Genomic DNA, 20,328 nt, shown 5'->3' with positions numbered 1-20,328 from the left:
GAAATTTTTTTACAATCAATATTTTTTGCCACCTTGCTGATTTTTGGAAGAGTAAGTACTTCTAAGTCGCTATCAGAGTCCATAATACAAATATATCCAATATTTTTTCCAAAAAACTGTCAAAAGAACTGCCTCGGTACTGCAGTGGACTGAAAGGTCGACTGTGGTGCCGAAGGTACCAGGTTCGAATCCTGGCTAGGTCATGAATTTTGTTCATGTCTGGTGTTGGTTAGGTTAGAGGCTAATGACCGTAGCAGTCGATGACTTCAACGAAAAGAACAAAAAACTGTAAAATATTTTATACGTTGTCAAAGTATAATTATTGTGGACGTATACATTTCTATAGCAACCAACCATTCCAACAATTGCGATTTCTATCAAATTTTGTTTTAATTCATTACTACAGAAAAAAATTAGAGATTGTGAGAAATGTAATAATTTGCAAATAAAATAATATCTTCTACATATCATTATAAACAATGGCAGCAAAATAGATTGACTGCCTAACTATCAGCTGCGGCAGTCAATATGTAGACTATTTTGCTGCGTAGTAAAACAAATAACTATTACACAATGATTCAATTTATATAGATTAAAATAGAGTTATTTCCTCTAAACTTTATGATTGCTAGCAATAATTGTTTCGCCACACTGTAGCTTCATCAGGCTACATTTTTACTAATAAGAGAACAGGGCTTGTAGGGACAAAAAAACTAAACATTGACAGAAAAATGGGAATATTCGATGAGATATCATATTTTTTGTCAATTTAGTGTTTTTTTCTCGGTTTTTTTTCCGCTATATAAATTTCATTCAAGCCCTGTACTCATCATATCAGTCAAAAATATAGCCAATGAAGCCACAGTGTGGCGAAACAAGAGTTTTATTTCATTTATAATGAATTTCCGCCAAAAAATTAAAATTAAAATCTTTCAATTGATCATTAATCGAATTATTGTGGATAAACAGAAATTCACTAAAAATTTCAAATACATTTGTTGCTCAGTTTGAGGATTTTATTTGAAATATCAAAACTAATTAGGTACTACTTTTATTTCCATCATTCTTTTCAATGAACCCCATTTAAGATAAAAGGCTGTTTTTTATCACTATCACCTAATAAAAACTATAATCAATATCATTGGCTTTTATAGCCAATATTACTTCGAAAGAACTATACGGAAATAGGCTTAATCAAGATTGTACTTCATTTCCATTGAATATAAAAAAGCGTCTAAGAAATATCTACGAAACGGAATAGAATATGATGAATGGGATAATGCGAACCCATATCCATTAGACTTCAATAATTCATCTCAGTATAATTGATAAATTGGTATGTAATTATACCTAATGTACATGTACCGACTTCTTCAACGTGTTGACCACTACTAGAACATATCTTCACATCTAAGCCTCTAGCAAAACGGTAAATCTGAATCTACAACATAATAAATCGATGTCCGAATTCTTCATCGCTATCAATTGATATTAACAAATTAATACTATTCTAATAGAAACGCTGCCGAGCGTGAAAGTAAAGTGACCATATACCGTCGTTACACATATAAGAAAACTAAACAAGAAATGTAAATCATCGTTACATATTTCAACGATTCGGCCATGTTCCTACCAAGATGTCGCAGACGGTCGAGAAAGTTTGAATTATGTATCATCCCAGGTGTGGTTAACTATAAAAGTCCGAGATTTTTTGGATCATTATCATTTCATCTTTCTCCTCTTTCGAGCACTGAGCAACAAGATGATAGCTCTACTGGTAAGTTTGCAATCAATGAAATAATTTCATCGTCTTTAAATTACAATTTATCAGAAAATTTCGATGTTGAACATTTTCTTTTCTTTCAGATTTCCGCATTGGCCCTAACAAGCGTGGCAAATTGCGGCGTAGTAAAAGAGGACATCAGCGGGCTCAGTCCACCGATCAGTAGCTCCTACTCTACTGGCTACAGCTACCCCAAGCCATCAACCACCGTCATCACCCAGAGCAGCCCTAGCGTAGTAGTACAACAGTCACATATCCCATCTTCCTCCATCCTCAACTCTGGATCAGGCCTCCTGACTTCAGTGCACCAATCTCCCTCAATCTCCTCCATCTCCAGCTCCAACATCCTATCTTCAAGCCCACAAATTGTATCTGTATCCTCTGGATTGAACTCCTTAAGTGGACTTAATGGATTATCATCATTGGGATCATACTCCTATGGAGGTTTGAACGGATTATCCCTGAACAACCTCGGTTCCGTTTACAATTTGGGTTCAAGTGGACTCGGCGGTTACGGTTACGGCTACGGAGGAATCAACGGTTTGTCCTTATCAGGCGCTAGTGGTTTGGCCTTAGCTGGTGGAAACGGTTTGGGACTTGGACTCGGCAATGGTTTAGCCCTTGGAGGTGTCAACAACGTAGCTCTCTTGTCTGGAAACGCCAACACCAACACCTACTCCCAACAGATCCGTCAAATCCCAGTTGGAGTTCCCCAACCCTATCCAGTGTACACCAACAACCCTGTCCCTGTTCCAGTCGGAGTACCTCAACCCGTTGCCGTCAACCGTCCAGTACCAGTTGAAGTACCACACCCAGTGAATGTATACGTCCAAAGACCAGTACCAGTTGCTGTCCCAAGACCAGTTCCAGTTGCTGTCAGGACTCCAGTCTACGTCAGAGTACCTCATCCAGTTCCAGTCGATGTCCCTAGGCCATACCCAGTCGTCAAACAAGTCAACGTACCAGTGTCAGTACCCCAACCCATCGTTGTCAAAGAGCCAGTAGCAGTCAAACACGTCCATTTGAACAATGTTGGCTCTTCCCTTGGTAGCAGCAACTACGCTAACACCATCTCCTATGGAGGCAGCTCTCTGGGTCTTTCCAACGGCATTGGCAGTTCTTTGGGATATTCCAGCGGTCTTGGTAGCTCAATTGGTCTTTCAAACAACATCGGTAGCTCCATCGGGCTCTCCAACAACATCGGTAGCTCCTTGGGTCTGTCAAACAGCTATGGCTCATCCCTGTCTGGAGGACATTCAGTCGTTTCTGGAATTTCTGGTGGAAACTCAGTCCTTCTCTCCAATGGATTGAACGATCATGTTTCTCAGTCTCAGTTGAGCTCTGGTAGCTACAGTGGAAGTGGTCACTACCATCACCATTAAATCTGAGTCCAAATTTTATGACGTATAATCTAGTCCTCATTAGTTTTAATGTTTTTATATTTTTTTAATAAATTCATTCGAAATATATACAATCGTTTCTTTTATATGCTACATATTAGCTATGCTAACTGAATTCTAGGACAGATGATTTTCACATTTTGTTGTTAATTATCTATTGTGTTGTAACGATAAACTCAACTGTGCGATTTGCACCAAAATCTCATAAGTTATTACGAAGAATTTGTAGATGTTTTCTATCGATATAATGGTGTATAAAATTCACAGCAAAATGAAGTTATATTATAAAATTTTCTTTGACTGTTATCTGGCTTTCTGTCTTCGAGAAACAAGAGTTGAATTCACTGCATTTTTAATACTCTATGTTCCTAGAATATGCTCGTTTATTGATGAAGTGAAGAGTTCGATAAGAATACAGAATTAGCAATTTTATCATTCCTGAAATTATTGGTTGTACAAGATACGACAGATCTGAAAACTGCATTGATATCATAAAATTTTCAAGCTGTTTCTTAAGTAAGATAGAGGATGGAATTTCAAAATTGTATATTTTCTTAAAGAGGATCGGGGCAACTGAATTGAAAACATTGTAGATATAAAAGATTCTGTACTATTCACGGTCCATGTTTAAAATTGTAGATGTAGATGTAACTAATGGAAGAATATAAAAACTTCAAGTTTGTGTGAAAAATGTTTCATCAGTGTTCAGCAAGACACAATTTATTGATTGAATTAGGTAAAAATTATTACTTTTTTTACAATTTGAAATAACGAACGAGCATCTGCAAGAAAATTCCTGACAAAGGATTCTGGAAATATACTATGGAAAAGCAATAGTAGGTACCTGCATAATGGTTCAAATCCTTAAATATCAAGAATTGAATTGGAGAAATTTGCATTTGAAGACGATTTTGAATATTATTGTTAGGTAATCCCGAATCTCCAATCTGTAGTCTTCAAATGATTTAATAGGAAAACCTCTCTTGCGTATCTGCAAAAACAGATCTAATATATTCCATTGAACACAAATAAAATCATAAATTTTCTCGAGGTTATTATTAATCCTCTTGATTTGATGCAGTGTTGTGCAATCTTTAGTTTAGTGCCTAAATTACATTCGAATAATGTAGAAACTTAACAAAAAAAACTGAAAGTATTCTATTCATGATTATTTGAGATTGAAATAATAAAATAAGTTTCATGATTATTTGAGATTGAAATAATAAAATAAGTTTCCCGGGCTGTCAGACATTACTTACGTTGAGGCCAACGAAATTCGGTACTATTTGTGAATAGGTCGTTATGAATGATTGCAAAACTGTAGTAGTCTTCGAAATATTTTCAATTTATTTTCGCGTACTTGGGTTCGCACATTTCTCATAAAATTTCTATAGAAATAGATCATACACAACTTGGAAACTTCATCTACTTGAATAGATACTAACAACGATTATTTATAAGCGGTGAAAATGAAAAGCATTCCAACAGCCACTACGATGGTGCAACAAGTTATACCCCATTTTTTCCTATAAATTCGACCTTATTCGTCAATATATACTGTACACTGTATACCGCTATAAATAAAGGATGTGATCAATAAATTACATCTTATACATACATAAACGCAGTTCTTTGTCCTCACGTTTCCTCAATTGTTTTAAAATTACCTTAAACTTCTTCATTCTTTACTGATTATGAAATCAGTAAAGAATGAATAAGTTCTATAACGCCAATTTCTACTGAAATTCAAACGTCTCAATGTTCTCAAGTGTAATCAGACAATATAAACATGAATGTGATTGATCATGTGAATCCCTTCGGAGCAATTGGATCTACTCAAGAGTATCGAGAGTAAATTCGACCCTACCAGCCCTGAAGGGATCCAATTTACCGTGTTTCATCTCCTGATTGGAATCACAAGAGAATAGCATAAGGATGACGTACTGAATCTCACAATACAATGCAAAAAAAATTATGAAGAAACATGGTGATATTTGAGCTTTCTTCGAAGAAATTCCAACAACTTATACGCTTGCTAATAACTGGTTCCAAACTGCTATATGCAATAAGTTGAAGGTGATATGGATCACAAAAAATAATTAACGCGAAAATGACTCTGACAGTTGGTACAAAAGAAATCTTCTTATATGGATTGGTTTACGTAATCAAATTGAAATATGTTAAAAGCACGGATGAAACTGATCATTGTGTGTGAACATTTACCGAACAAAAATCGTACTGTTGGCTTTCTCGGTGAATGTCAATGAATTTCTTGTTTTTTTTTTGTTGAGTATTGAATCTAATTCACTCAAGGCAAAAAGAAAGTTGCAGATTATTGAAGAGATATAAAACCTATATAGCTTTAATTCAAATAGCTTCTTAATTCTTTTCAACTCGTGGTCAGTTTTTTATCTCTCAATAATTGAAATAAGATAATAATAAATTAGAGCTATAGAACTTTAAATTGCAATAAAACAACGATAGATTATTCGATTGACATGAATTTTATTTATCCGCAAGATAATCTTGTGTGGCATTACATTTTAAATATGATTTCTGACATATGATCGCCACGGCTGACTCGGATGTAGTCCAATCTGGACGTCCAATTTTCGATGACTTTTTCCAACATTTGTGGCCGTATATCGGCGATAACACGGCGAATGTTGTCTTCCAAATGGTCAAGGGTTTGTGGCTTATCCGCATAGACCAATGACTGTACATAGCCCCACAGAAAGTAGTCTAGCGGTGTTAAATCACAAGATCTTGGAGGCCAATTCACAGCTCCAAAACGTAAAATTAGGCGGTCACCAAACGTGTCTTCCAATAAATCGATTGTGGCACGAGCTGTGTGACATGTTGTGCCGTCTTGTTGGAACCACAGCTCCTGGACATCATGGTTGTTCAATTCAGGAATGAAAAAGTTAGTAATAATGGCTCTATACCGATCACCATTCACTGTAACGTTCTGGCCATCATCGTTTTTGAAGAAGTACCAATGATTTCACCAGCCCATAAAGCGCACCAAACAGTCAGTTTTTCTGGATGTAACAGTGTTTCGACATACACTTGAGGATTAGCTTCACTCCAAATGCGGCAGTTTTGTTTATTGACGTAGCCATTCAACCAGAAGTGCGCTTCATCGCTAATGGACGTAGTGCGCGATACGTATTCCGCACAGAACCGTTATTTTCGAAATGAAATTGCATCACTTGAAAGATGTTAAATTGGTCGACATCTTGAAAAGTTATGCCAACTTAAAGTTATATACCTCGAAAAAAACACCCTATTTAAAGTTCTGTGGTCACCGAGTGAACAAGTGGCGTTTGAATTAACGACCGTTTAAAAGTTCTAAATTTTTTCAGTGGATATTCAAAAACTCAACGTTCAAGCTGTGAAAATTAAGAGAGATTCTGAATTCTTTGTTTTCTAGCAATGTCACAGGTTTTTTATTGCCGGTAATCAACAGAAGAGCCCTATCAATTAACCTGACGCAATTCTCATTCTCTCTCCATTCACCCAACTTTGACCTATAACAAGAGACGTTTCGGAATCGATTCCGTTGACCACGTCTGCCGAAGATAATAAGATACAATTCGAAATGACCAGAAAATTAGAGAGAGGTGAAAGCTGTGCATAATGATGAATCATAAATTCCGAATTTCAGTGTCCACACAGTACGATAAAATTCTTCCGCCAAGAATGTAATCCCAGTATGAATTTGCATTGTTGGGTGAAATGCTGAAGATTAAATGACCGGATCTCGAACATGGACTCGATTTGAGGTGCGGCCAGTCGATTCTACGTTTTTACCAAGAAATTAAAAGCTTCAATGAATCGTATATTCTGTAAATCAATGACATGTTATTTTCACTTCCGGTGTGCGATCTGATAAAAGTTTCAAATCCCTGAGATATTCGTTAGGATTAGTTATTTCTTCACGACTGCTATTAGTCCAATTGAAAAGTCCCTGGTCTGATGAACAAATGGCGGTGCTTGTATTAATTCAATATGATTTTTAGTTACTACCAACCTTCAAACTAAGATGCATAGAATACCTGGTGTGTCTACTTATACCTGTAAAACTTTCAGACAAAACGGGAGATTTTTCGGATTTATATACCTACTTGATTTCGAGGGATCGCGGGCTTTTCAGATGGCGCATACATCGTTTACATTTGACATTTCTCTCAATTCTCGAATCTTGTGAACCAAGGGCGTAGATCTTTTTTTTCTTGGGGAGGGATAATCGAAAAAAAAATTTTTGACCACAACTTTTATTCATATCTGTAATGTTAGAAAAAGAAGTTTGATAATGAAGTTTGAACCAAATTACTCGAAATAATTTTTGTTGTTACTAATTCGGTTGTTCTTACCTTGTTCTCAAATAAGAGTTACGAAGGAAAATGAGAAAATACTTGGATAATTTTGAGCCCACAAAGGCTTTGCTTTCAATATACAGGTTGTTTCTAGTGTGTCGTACAGTTTATCAAATATTTATTAATCTTCGCTACAGATTAGGTAAATAAATACCAAAACTTATAATTAATGCATTCATTAGAGCTTACTAGCTGAATCTTCATAATAATTTGGATTTTCCTGAAGATTACTAGAGATTTTTCTCGAAATCGATAGCAGATACGACAAAACTATAACAAACCAAAAAGTGTAGTACTGGACCAGAGTTTTTTTTCTACATTTTTCTAAACTAACAGCCATTCACCAAAATATAGTTTTGATGGAAGGAAGCAGGTTTCCTTCCAGAAAATATATCACCCTGTAGATTTGCATTCAAAATTAGCATATCACATAGTGAAAACTTTAAACTGGAATATCTATGGCCAATTCATATTGAATATCTTGTGAAGGGAAGGTTATACGAGAAAATAACTTGAACTTCAACACATGTATCTCAAAACAAAATGTTTGGGGACTCATGTTATAGGACTTTTTTTCTTAAAATGATCCGGAAATCTGTCATTTCCAATTTAGGAGCACCGTGTAATTACCCCCAGTATTCCCCTATTTCTTCGCTCTTGTCGTGAACTTTGAGTATAGAACAATAATATTTTATATTCTATGGTCTGTCATTATATTCCATTCATTTGAGTAAAAATTCGATATGAACTGAATTGTAATTTATTGTGAATATTTGCAGTGTCTAAAATCAGTATTTCCTTTCTAAACGGCACCAGGCAGATGCGGGAATTCGAAAAATTTTAAAGAGCGCCACCTTACAGCACTCTGGTGAAGCACACCACCAAAGCAACAGGTGGGTCTCTCAAAAAGTCTGAAACAAAATCGAATCAGTAAACACACCAGGTATTCTATGCATCTTACTTCAAACGATACGTGTCAAAATTTGACAGCAGTCCGACCATTAGTTTGTGAGATATTTCGTTGTGAGTGTAGTTACTTTCGTTATTTGAAAAAAAATGGAAAAAGAAGAATGTCGTGTGCTGATCGCTTTTTGAAGGGAAAAAATGTGGATGAAGCAAAATCTTGGTTTGATGAAGAGTTTTCGGGGAAAATCAACCCTCATTGATTGGTATGATAAGTTTAATCATGGTGAAATGAGCACCGAAGACGGCGAACTCACTGGACGCCCAAAAGAGGCTGTCACCGACTAAAAAATCAAAAAGAGTCCACAAAATAATTTTGAATGTCCATAAAGCGAAGTTGATCGAGATAGCAGACATTGTGGAGATAGCATCTGAACGTGTACTTCATATCATTCAGGAATATTTGTACATGAGAAAGCTGTGTGCAAAATGCATGCCGCGCGAGCTCACAATCGATTAAAAGCAATAACGTGTTGATGATTCTGAGCAGTGTTTGAAGCTGTTTAAGTGCAATACACCTAAATTTTTGCGTCGATGTGTGACAATGGATCAAACATAGCTCCATCATTTCACTCCGGGGTCCAGTCGACAGTCGGCTGAGTGGACTGCATACGATGAACCAAATTCAAACCGAGGAAAAACACAACAGTCAGCTGGCAAGGTTATGGCATCAGAATTCAGGGATGCGCAAGGTGTAATATTTATTGATTACCTCCAAAAGGGCCAGAACATCAACAGCGATTATTATATCGGGTGTCCCAAGGTGAGTGGCCTATTAGATTATTATGGAAACTATTGATAGTAAAAATTTCAAATTTTGTGGATAGATATTTGGCCATATAAGGTACATTTTTAAAATAATTTCACATTTCCAGTGTTGCCGGATGTACGACAATTTGGCAACAACTTTGTTATTTTGAATAGGACATCCGGTATTTCTATTTTTTTTATGATACTCCCTAGAATATTAAATCTATTCACTCTTACTTTTCCATCCCTATCTTCAACGGTTTTTGAGTTATTAATTATTTTTCGAAATTTTAGATCAAATTGGCGTATTACAAAAATGACTCTAGTTCGCTCAATATTTGAGATTTAAGTCAGAAATTTTGCAAGTCGTTAGATATTGATCTGATCTGTGTCACTGCTTTTGAATTATGGTTGTCAATAATACAGGACGAACCAAAAAAATTCATCATTTGCCAAGTTACAAAATTGTGAAAAAGTCTATTTTTTCAAATTAGATACCTAGTATATTTTTCAATTTTTGGAATCAGTACAACACACTCTACAATTTTTCTATTCACGTCCCTATACCTATCTCAACTGGATTCCGAGTTATATGCATTTATTAGATTTCACATTGATTCAATAAGTGTTAATTTCTTTTGTATTGTTATTTTCTCTTTGTCGTTCATAGATCGATGTATCAATGAATCAGTTCAATCCATAAATGTCAAAATAAACAATTATTGCCTAACAGGTGTTTTGTTCCGAGGTTTTTCTATAAATAATGACTCAAGAAAGATATACACATATAACGCATATAACTCGGAATCCAGTTGAGATAGGTATAGGGACGTGAATAGAAAAATTGTGGAGTGTGTTGTACTGATTCCAAGAATTGAAAAATATACTAGGTGTCTAATTTGAAAAAATAGACTTTTTTACAATTTTGTAACTTGGCAAATGATGATTTTTTTTGGTCCGTCCTGTATTATTGACAACCATAATTCAAAAGCAGTGACACAGATCAGATCAATATCTAACGACTTGCAAAATTTCTGACTTAAATCTCAAATATTGAGCGAACTAGAGTCATTTTCGTAATACGCCAATTTGATCTAAAATTTCGAAAAATAATTAATAACTCAAAAACCGTTGAAGATAGGGATGGAAAAGTAATAGTGAATAGATTCAATATTTTATGGAGTATCATAAAAAAATAGAAATACCGGATGTCCTATTCAAAATAACAAAGTTGTTGCCAAATTGTCGTACATCCGGCAACACTGGAAATGTGAAATTATTTTAAAAATGTACCTTACATGGCCAAATATCTATCCACAAAATTTGAAATCTTTACCATCAATAGTTTCCATAATAATCTAATAGGCCACTCACCTTGGGACACCCGATATAGCGTTTTTTAACGATTTCAAAAAACAGCTCCATTTGAAAAAAAAATTTGCTATTTCATCAAAACAATGCGCCGAGTCACAAATCAATGAAAACAATGGCAAAATTGCAAGAATTGGGAAAAATTGCAAGAATTGGGCTTCGAATTGCTCTGCATCCACCGTAATCGCCAAATCTGGCCCCCAGCGACTTTTCCTGTTCTCAGACCTCAAAAGAATGCCCGCTGAAAAGAAATTTAGCGCTAATGAAGAAGTAATCGCCGAAACTGAGGCCTATTTTGAAGCGAAAGACAAATCGTACTACAAAAATGTTATCGAAAAGTTGAAAGATCGCTATAATTGCTGTATCGCTCTCGAAGTCAAGTATGTTGAATAATAAAATCGAATTTTGCCAAAAAATGTGTTTTACTATGGTATAAGGGGTCTTTTCAATTGTCCTGGTATAATACATAGCTCTTCTTATTTCAAATTTGATCACAAAATGTTAGTACTCCATCACTTCATATGTACTAATTCCAATTAAAACACAGATTCTTTCCAATAGTTTTTAATAGATTGTGGACCGCTTTCATAGAAGCTAATAGCACCACATCCTCAGACCTGTACTACAAACAAACCCATTAATATAAAAAGGGAAAATATTTATTCTTCCAATTATTTTTGTAGAGCTTCAAAGCGTCTGTTTGAATTTTGGTCCATGGAAATCATCTGAGGCTATTGATACAACTTCAGAGTAATATTCTACAAAATATATGTAACTATATGAAAATCAGGCGTTCAAAAATAAGTAATGTATTTTTAATTACCTTTCTCATCTGATATCTGCCCAGGTGTACTGAAAGAATTCCACAAACTAGCGTGATGTTTCATGTAGTTGGACACCACTCAGAGCCTATTCAGATCTTATTCAGAATATGAGTTATCAAAAGAACACCTGTATATCAGCACAATTCCCAATTTAAACTTTAAGAATCTCTTCGCTATGCAAATAGTCCGTAAGAACCCAACCCCAATAATTTGATCCCAACAAATCTGGAATTCTATAATTACAGTTCCCGCATAACGATATAATTTGATGTTTGCAAACAGGAAACTTCAATCGATACTAGAACTCTATAAATTATGGGAGATTGCCCATAAGACTTTCAGTACAGTTCATCTCTTGAGTTAGACATGGAGAAGTCAGAGATTGCTCAGTACATCGACATCAATTTGAAAATTATGACTGTTTTGGGATATGTGGAACCACTCAAACTTAGGAAGGACCAAAAGGTTCTTTATAGATGCTACACAATCTTTGTTACCTTCGGTTTGTGCCTTCTCGATGTCTTATCAGGTATTAACCAAGTCTTCATAGAGAATGACATAGAAAAAGTCACAAACATTCTCTTTGTCTTTTTGGCTAAGGTGATACTCCTCATCAAACTCTTTCCAATCCAGAAAAACCAGAAGAAAATACTGGAAATCATACACAAGCACAGACCTGAGTTTTCTCCAGAAGATGAAGAACAACGTAAGATATTCAAGAAAGCTGTCTTGTTCCAGAAAAATGTTACCATCTTATTCCACTTGATGGGAATTGTAGCAACTCTCACCATGTGCTTCTTTCCTTTTTTCGATCCAGGCATGTCTGGTAGACTTCCTCTATCTGCATGGTATCCATTTAAAGTCACAGAAGCACCAATGTACCCAATCATATTCACGTATCAGACAGTGTGTCTATTGTTCATGTCTTTAGCTGATGTTGCTACTGATATGTTGATATCAGGATTGTTGATGGTAGCTTCGAATCAGCTGGAGATGTTGAGAAGCCAGATTGTGACTATTAGGAAGTGCGCTCTTGAGAATTTTGAGAAAGGGGATATTAAGGACTTGGATGCTGGAATGCACAAAGGTTTAGTGACAAGTATCAAACATTACAACTGTATTTTGGAGTAAGTTGAAGTAGAGTTTATGTTTTTACTATGTTTCTTATAGTCTTTATTGGATAACTTAATCTAATTGCGTCATTCAGTGTTTGGATCTGTTTAAGCTTCAATTCACTTTTTTCAGATTTGTTGATGAGGTGAAAGAAATATTTAGTTTACCTCTTTTCTTTCTATTTTTTTTGGGAGTAGCAGCTACTGGCCTCACATTGTTTCAGTTCATTTTGGTAAGTTGTATAAACAAAGTATTCTATCATCAAAAATTGAAAATATTGTTGAGCACAGAGAAGTTGTATTGAATTATCTGTAAGTGCTTGATGATATCCAATTCAGCATGGTTTAAAAAAAATTAACGCTCAAAAAACTCAAATGAAGAATGAACCATATTTTGTTTCAGACTCCTATTTTAACCGTGGAGTTCTTCTCTATCGCCATCTTTCAAGCTTGTGTTCTCTTGGAAATATATCTTTACTGTTTCTATGGTAACTGTATCATGGTTCAGGTACGTTTCCAAAAAAAAAAGGAAAAAGTCGCTAATAGAAATGTTTCTCACAGAGTGATGCTCTCACGAATTCTATATACCAGTGTGGTTGGGAGGATGGTTCTCTTCAATTCAAAAAAGATATCATCAGATTTATGATAAGGTCGCAGAAGCCATACTGCATGTATGCGGGAAATTTTTTCCTTATGTCGTTACCGAATTTTATATTGGTGAGTGTCAATGATTATATCTCAATTTGTACTCACATTAATCAATTTTTTTTCAGATCTTGAAATGGTCTTGGTCCTATTTCACTCTATTGCATCAGATACATGATAAGGGTCAATGAGCTTTTGTTAGGCTCACATTTTCGAAGAATCACGTGCACTATTATTCTTATTGGAATCAGTATATAGATTCTTCTTAGTTTCAGTTCAATCACAATTCCTATTGAATCAATAAAGATTCAGCACGATGATACTTGATGAATGAAGAAATATCCTCTAACTCTGTTACGTTATATTTGGCTCTAGGTTCTCTTATGTGCTTATAAAGAACTTACATCTATTGTATACTTTGTGACATGAAAGATGCCACAGTGCCACAGTTTTTCGACCAAACCTGGCAGAAACGTATAAATAATCAAAGTTTGCAATTGATTGAACTTTCATCCGAAATAATTTTGTAGCCAAGAAAAATTTGACGTTTTTCTTTTTGTCAAAATCGAAATCATCTAGTTTTTTTCGAAAGAATAAGTCGATTTCTGTATTTTGTCCGTCTGCAAGAAAATATTATACCCATATCTGTTATTGAGAAAAAGAGGTTTGTTAATGAAGTTTGAACCAAATTACTCGTAATAGTAACATTTTTTGATTACCGATGCGATTGTTTTTTAGTCCTACTTTTTTTGTGATGCTATCAGTCTTTGGAATCTTTGTTAATCTTCACTACATATTGGGTAGATGAGTACCAAAACTTAAAATTAATCTATTCATCACATCTTACTAACTGGATCTCTATAATGATTTGGATTTTCCTGAGGATTACTAGAGAGCCGTTTGAAAGTTTTTTATTGAAATCGACAGATACGAAAAAACTACAAGAAACCAACTACTACACCAGAGTTTCTTTTGAAAATTTTCTCAATTATCAGTGGTTCACCAAAAAATAGCTCTGGAGGAAAGAACCGGACATAGCATACCATATGATAAAAACTTTAAATTGGAAGGTGCTATGAGAAAGAACTTGAACTTTAATACCTGTATCTGACTTTTTTCGAAATGATAAGAGGAATCTGTCAACTTCGTTTGTACTTTTACCAATTTAGGAACACCATGTACGAGTATAATCAATTCAAAACTGATGTATTCAGAAATAAATTGCAATTTAAATGAAATCCTTTAAATTGTACTCGATGACTTCGATTACTAAATTCAGTTCTGCAGTTTTGAAATGTTGTGTCGAGAATGATACAAAAAAACCGAAAACAATGGGTAAGTATGTACCGATGATGAATGCAAAAATCACAAATGGCCAAACAAGGGATGATGCGAATAGATAAAGGAAAATAAAAAGCTTCGAACATAAACGTGCTCGTAGCGCAATCATCTTGAGAGCGATAATAAAGTCATAAACCGTAAAAGGGTCCGATTTTTTACTGCCTTGGCGATTTCAAAGAAAAGTGAAATGATTATTGGTTCATTTTATGGAAAAGTTTACGTTCTTCGTTTTTGCGAGAACTCCGAAATTTTATTTTTCGGAAATTTTGAGGGAAGAGGATTAAAAATGTCATAGATGTGGGAGTGTATGGCCAAATCTGGAAATTGAGGTCTTGGACCGCCATCTTTGATTAAGGACTACAAGATCAATATCTGATCAAAGATTCCAAAACGAATGACGTCTTAATTGTAACATTCCTACAGTCTATCGTCTGATTAGAGAATTGGAGGAGTCTTGTAGTCCTATCGACCAAATTTTGTGCATCTTGAGGCTGGATTTGGACATGGAATGGCATAGGTTAGCTACCAGCAATGAATCCTGATTCTTTCCTTTTGAGCAACATGTGTACCACACTCTAGGCCTATGGGGTTTTATTGTTTAATGAAGTAGGTTCAAGTTAGTAATAATCTGAATTCTATGGTAATATAAATGCCTTGCAAAATATTATTGAAATGGTAGAACCTCATATCATTACATTTCTTCAAGAGCTGAAGGACCCAATTCTTCAACAGGATAATGCTTCGAAAAGACTAACGCCGATGTTTTGCTGTGGCCACCTACATCTCCTGATCTTTCGCATATAGAACAATTTATCAAGTATACGTACGGCCATCAGGATAGTCGGATAGAATCTAATTTGTGGACAGATTCGTCATCAAAGAGTCTAACGATAAGATTGAGAACATTTCTGGCTCAAGGTTCGAAAATAACTCACATTGTGATGAAATGATATAGCGATCGGATCAGAAAACGAGCTTTAAAAAATGAATGAGTCACTGCTTCAATATTTTCATTTCGCTGAATAATATTTCCCGTTGAATATTCATTGATTCAGAAAATAATCGGATAGAAAACCTGTATTTACCAAAAATTCATGTTAGTTTACCCTTGAATCAATCACTTTTCCATCGAAAAAATATTGTTGAATCCCCGTGTGTCAAATCCAGATGTTCAAGATTAATATAGAGGCCAAAAAAACGCCGAAAATCCGACAGGATCGGTAGATACGCGATATTACGGCGGAAAACCAACTCTTATTTCCATTTTGTTTTCCACCATTTTCAAATAAACATATTCACGCGGCTGACGTTCAGTTGAAATATCAATTCGACGTTTGTTGAGCGGTGACCTGGGTTCCCAATTATCGAAATATGAACAGTGGCACAGTTGTGATTTTTTCTCTAGATGGGAACTTTAGGGTTGAATTTGAAAGTTGACGTATCGTTTTCCCATTCGAAGTTAATTACTTTTCTAACTGTAACTTTGTGAATATCGTAGGAATTGAGTTAAAATTATCCATAGGAGCATATTATGAGTTACAAGAGAAACAATCGTTAAAATCTATAGTCGAAACCGGTGTGCATCAAGGGTTTCTAGCAAAAGATTTAAGTCTATGATATTATGAGGAATAAACTGTTCTTTGAGATAAAATAATTTACGTTGAAGATTTTTTCATTTTAAGTGATGAATGGATACCTAATGCACCGGGTTTTTCACCATAATTTGACCCCCCATTTAACTTTTTTACTAAAAGAGGTACAAAAAAATGTTTACTACAAAAGTTTCACGAAATTGACTAGTGTTTTTTAAAATTATTTAACAAAACGAAATATATACATAGTTGGCAACATATTAATTGCAATTTCATTTTTTCAAATCGAACACCCTGTATATTTTTCTATATTTGACTAGCCCTTCTTCCCCTGACTTCGAATATATAACAAATGTTTGGTCCATCTCTCTTATTCTGAGTTCCACAGAGTTTCAAATTTTAAGAATCACCTGGCATGCTCAGTAATCAGTTTTCAAGTGATAGGCTGCGATAACTCAAAATGCCCTTTTTTAAGTTATCTCGTTGGCAACGATATGACAAATAGTCATACGTTTTCCACTATAAATTGGATTTGGATGATTTGGATGCAACTCCATATATTATCTCCTTGTAGCTTTCTTATTTTTATTGTTCTTCACTTAGCTTGCCAGGTGGTACTAAAAATTTGAATCTCTGTGGTACTCAGTATAAGAGAGATAGGCCAAACATATGTTATATATTCGAAATCAGGGGAAAAAGAGCTAGTCAAATATAGAAAAACATACAGGGTGTTCTATTTGAAAAAATGAAGTTGCAATCAATATGTTGCCAACTCTGTATATATTTCGTTTTGTGAAATAATTTTAAAAAACACTAGTCGATTTCGTGAAACTTTTGTAGAAAACATTTTTTTGTACCTCTTTTAATAACAAAGTTAAAGGGGGGGGTCAAATTATGGTGAAAAACCCTGTACAGGTTGGACAAATGTTTTAGCTCTGCGATTTTTAAATCAGAGGAAATAAACAAAATCTGATACCTCATTCTCGTACTCTTTTCTCTGAAATTAGAACTTTATACAGGCATATTCTTACGCAGAATTCAGTGGCGTGCTCGTCTTTTCAACAGAATTTTTAATCACTATGACCCAAACATATGTTTTTTAAATGGGAACACTAAATTTTGATTCCATTAGGTAAAAAAATAATCAACTACTTTAAACGTGTTTTTTTCTTTTTATTTACTACACATTTCATTTTTCCACCAAATCTCTTAATACAAATTCACCAGCCCCCTTTTCGGTTAGTGTCATTATGTTAAATTCAGATCATCCTCCGGCAAAAGTTCTACTACCCCAAACTCACTCCCTGCATACACCGCCACTGATTTGATTCGAATAAACTGCTGTCCCGTTTTGAGTAAAAAATATATTATAAACAAGGGTCAGTTAGTTAGTGGCCTTTAGTTTTTGAAGTGACAACATTGTTGAGAAAACGATGAAAATCCCGTGAACAAGAGTGTGATTATTACATAACTTTCGAGACATGTTCTCGAGCTTTCTTCATAAGGGGAATTTATCTGTTTGTTTCGCGAGTAAATTTACATTGTTATTAGGTCTTCGCTCCATAAATTCGCTACTAAATATCAAGATCTTTCACGCGATTAAGCCCGCAAGAAATTGTTGAATATCGATTCAACTCTCTCAACAATATCTGGGGGATTACATCTATCATTGTCATTATTACCTAGTTCTTGAAATGGAACGAAATTTGCAATGTAAGACACAAATGAAAGAGAGAAATATTGATCATTCGATAATGTGTTTGAAGTTTCGAGCATTTTGGTAATGGAAGAATTGAAAATTGTTCTATTAATTCACTATATGGATAGAATAAACCTTTGGAATTTTTTTTCGGGAACTGTGGAAATGATCACAATATGGCAGGAGGCGAAACATCAAAACGATTATACCACTTCGTTAATGGTATATTCTCTTATCAATTCACGGATTTGATAGATTCATCAAAACATGAGTTATATCATCAGCATTATAACATCATTCTCCATCACCCTCTAACAGCTTTGTGGGCTAGATGCTGTGTCAATAATCTCAATAATAATAATAATAAGTCCACATATTCGATTCTGAATAGATTGAATCCTTTTTTTCATTCCACAAGTACCTAGCTACTTCTTGAATATTATCTGTATCATTCTTCCGAATAACCAAATTTAGAAACTTGTTCGTAATCGTAGGAATAGAATAACTGATAGGAATTCTTGATTTCTCCACTCTAGTGCTATATTTTCTCGAATTACACTAAAATGAATAATTGAAATATGTTTATGAAATCAGTTCTTGCAATAAATGGGCTTAACCTGCAATACTTGCTACGATATCATCTATAAACTTACCTAAGAGGGCTTGAAATAACCTAGATTTGAAGATCCTAATCACACGTTCGATGGCCAAACGCAACTGCTTATCTTGAGGTTTTATTAATTTGGAGTGGTAATCTTCTAGAAGCTCTAAAGCACGATGTGCTTCTGAAACAAATATAAATGTTAATGAAAAAACAGATCTATACTTAATGTGAAAAAGTAAATTGAAACTTTGGCGAGATGTCCTACGCCAATAGTTATGGAGCTATCTTTTTTGGAAGATTGAGTTGTTTCATTTGTGGACAACTGAAGGAATTGTTAGTGAGTATCAAATGAAACAAATAGTCAACTTCACAATACTTAATTAATAATGAAAAATTAACATTCACATTGACTGCAGTGCCTCAATATACTCATGTGAAAGATTCATTGACGGGTGATTGTTGTTTGTGACTTAACAATTCTCTTCATAGCTAGAAACCAAAGATCTATCTTTGATAAACGATTGCACAGTAAAGGTAGAAGGTGCTCCAAGATTTTCATGTTCTTCACAAACCTCAATATGAATTGGAAGTCTGTAATATAACTTGGCACAAACATATAAATGTTCTGAAGTTATATCTCGATCAAAGGATGCTATACCGATACCCATTGAACTCCGTTTAAGGCAATAGCAGAAGAAGCATGCCATGACATTCTACCCAGACAAATTGCCTTTGTCTCGAGTGTCTATCTAACAACTTCTTGTAGAAATAAATAGATCAAAATAAACCTCAAGCAGAAACAAATTCGGTTGAATATAAAGATTCAAGTAAAACCATTTGTAGTAATAGTCACAATCTCAAGAAGACAGTGCTTTCCCTGAAGGTTAGTAGGTATACTGTTATCACCTGATGTGAATATCCATTGCAAGTTTGTGAATTTCACCCTCAGTGAGTTCTCCTCCTTGCCTGGCGTTCCTTCAATTCAAATCCCTACTGTATGATTGTATATAAGTTGACATTTCCACAAACTGCCTAAGAAAAAGAGCACAAAACTCATCGCTCAAAGTTGAAAAGGCATAAACCTTTGAAGAAGTTACATTGTCCCACAATTCATTCTGTCTTCGTCCATATCCTGGAAGTGATTCATACCTCAAAAAGAGACCGCTAATTAATTGAAACTTTTTTTTCAGATACTTCCCCCGCTTTCTGCGTTTGATCTTCCATCATACAATTTTCTGTGTACTCATTAGTGAAATATAAATGGAATTATTCACCTCTAACAGCAAACATGGAGAATTCAGCAAATGGAGATTTCGCCCAACACAAAAATTTAAACTTCTCCAGGGACGAAGAGTTGTAGCGGCTACCACAAACTTAATTACAGTAGTCGAGGACGTTGGAAATAGTATTTTTACGAAATTAAAATCCTCTGAACCGAAGATGCCTTGGAACGACCCATATGTCCAGAGTATACAAATGAAGTCAATAATGGAGTGTTGGCTGTTACTCTGGTTTCGGCTGAGGAATAATTGGATGGTGGGGTAGATGTCCTTTGGGACAAAACTGGCGATACAGTATGTATTTTCAGCCGTATCAATTAGGGGATACTACATAGACATAATGATGAATATCGTGTTGAGTGATATCGAATTGGGTTTCTTCATCATTTCCTAATACACCTAGTGTGTTTGATATTCGTATACAGGGTGAATCTTGTATATCTAATATAGATTCCTCTCACCAAATGAAGCACTTTTTCCCTTCATAAGTTTTTCATATTCAGCTCAGTTTAAACGTACACTTAAGGTGTACAGCTTTGCTTTCGCCGTTTTGCAATAGATGTTTGTAGCGGTAAGTGGTACTCG

At 34.9% G+C, this 20,328-nt stretch overlaps 2 protein-coding genes across 2 annotated transcripts in view; one reads left to right on the top strand and one right to left on the bottom strand.

Moving 5' to 3' along the window:
• The window catches only part of LOC123688953 (disks large 1 tumor suppressor protein), a 742,726-nt gene that overhangs the window by 701,348 nt on the left and 21,050 nt on the right, over positions 1-20,328 (bottom strand). Inside the window, exon 2 of the mRNA XM_045627719.1 lies at positions 18,513-18,644. Within this exon, the coding sequence (XP_045483675.1) occupies positions 18,513-18,644 (132 nt within the window). The remainder of the gene's footprint in view (positions 1-18,512; positions 18,645-20,328) is intronic.
• Positions 1,643-3,252, top strand: LOC123688956 (mucin-4-like). The gene is made up of 2 exons (XM_045627730.1): positions 1,643-1,777; positions 1,867-3,252. Exons 1-2 carry the CDS (start codon positions 1,763-1,765, stop codon positions 3,163-3,165), a joined length of 1,314 nt encoding a protein of 437 aa, XP_045483686.1. The 5' UTR covers positions 1,643-1,762; the 3' UTR covers positions 3,166-3,252.

This window comes from Harmonia axyridis, chromosome 1 (assembly GCF_914767665.1).
Source record: "Harmonia axyridis chromosome 1, icHarAxyr1.1, whole genome shotgun sequence".
Lineage (NCBI taxonomy): Eukaryota > Metazoa > Arthropoda > Insecta > Coleoptera > Coccinellidae > Harmonia > Harmonia axyridis.
The sequence above is the reverse complement of the archived record's forward strand: the minus strand, read 5'-3'. Positions and strand labels throughout refer to the sequence as shown.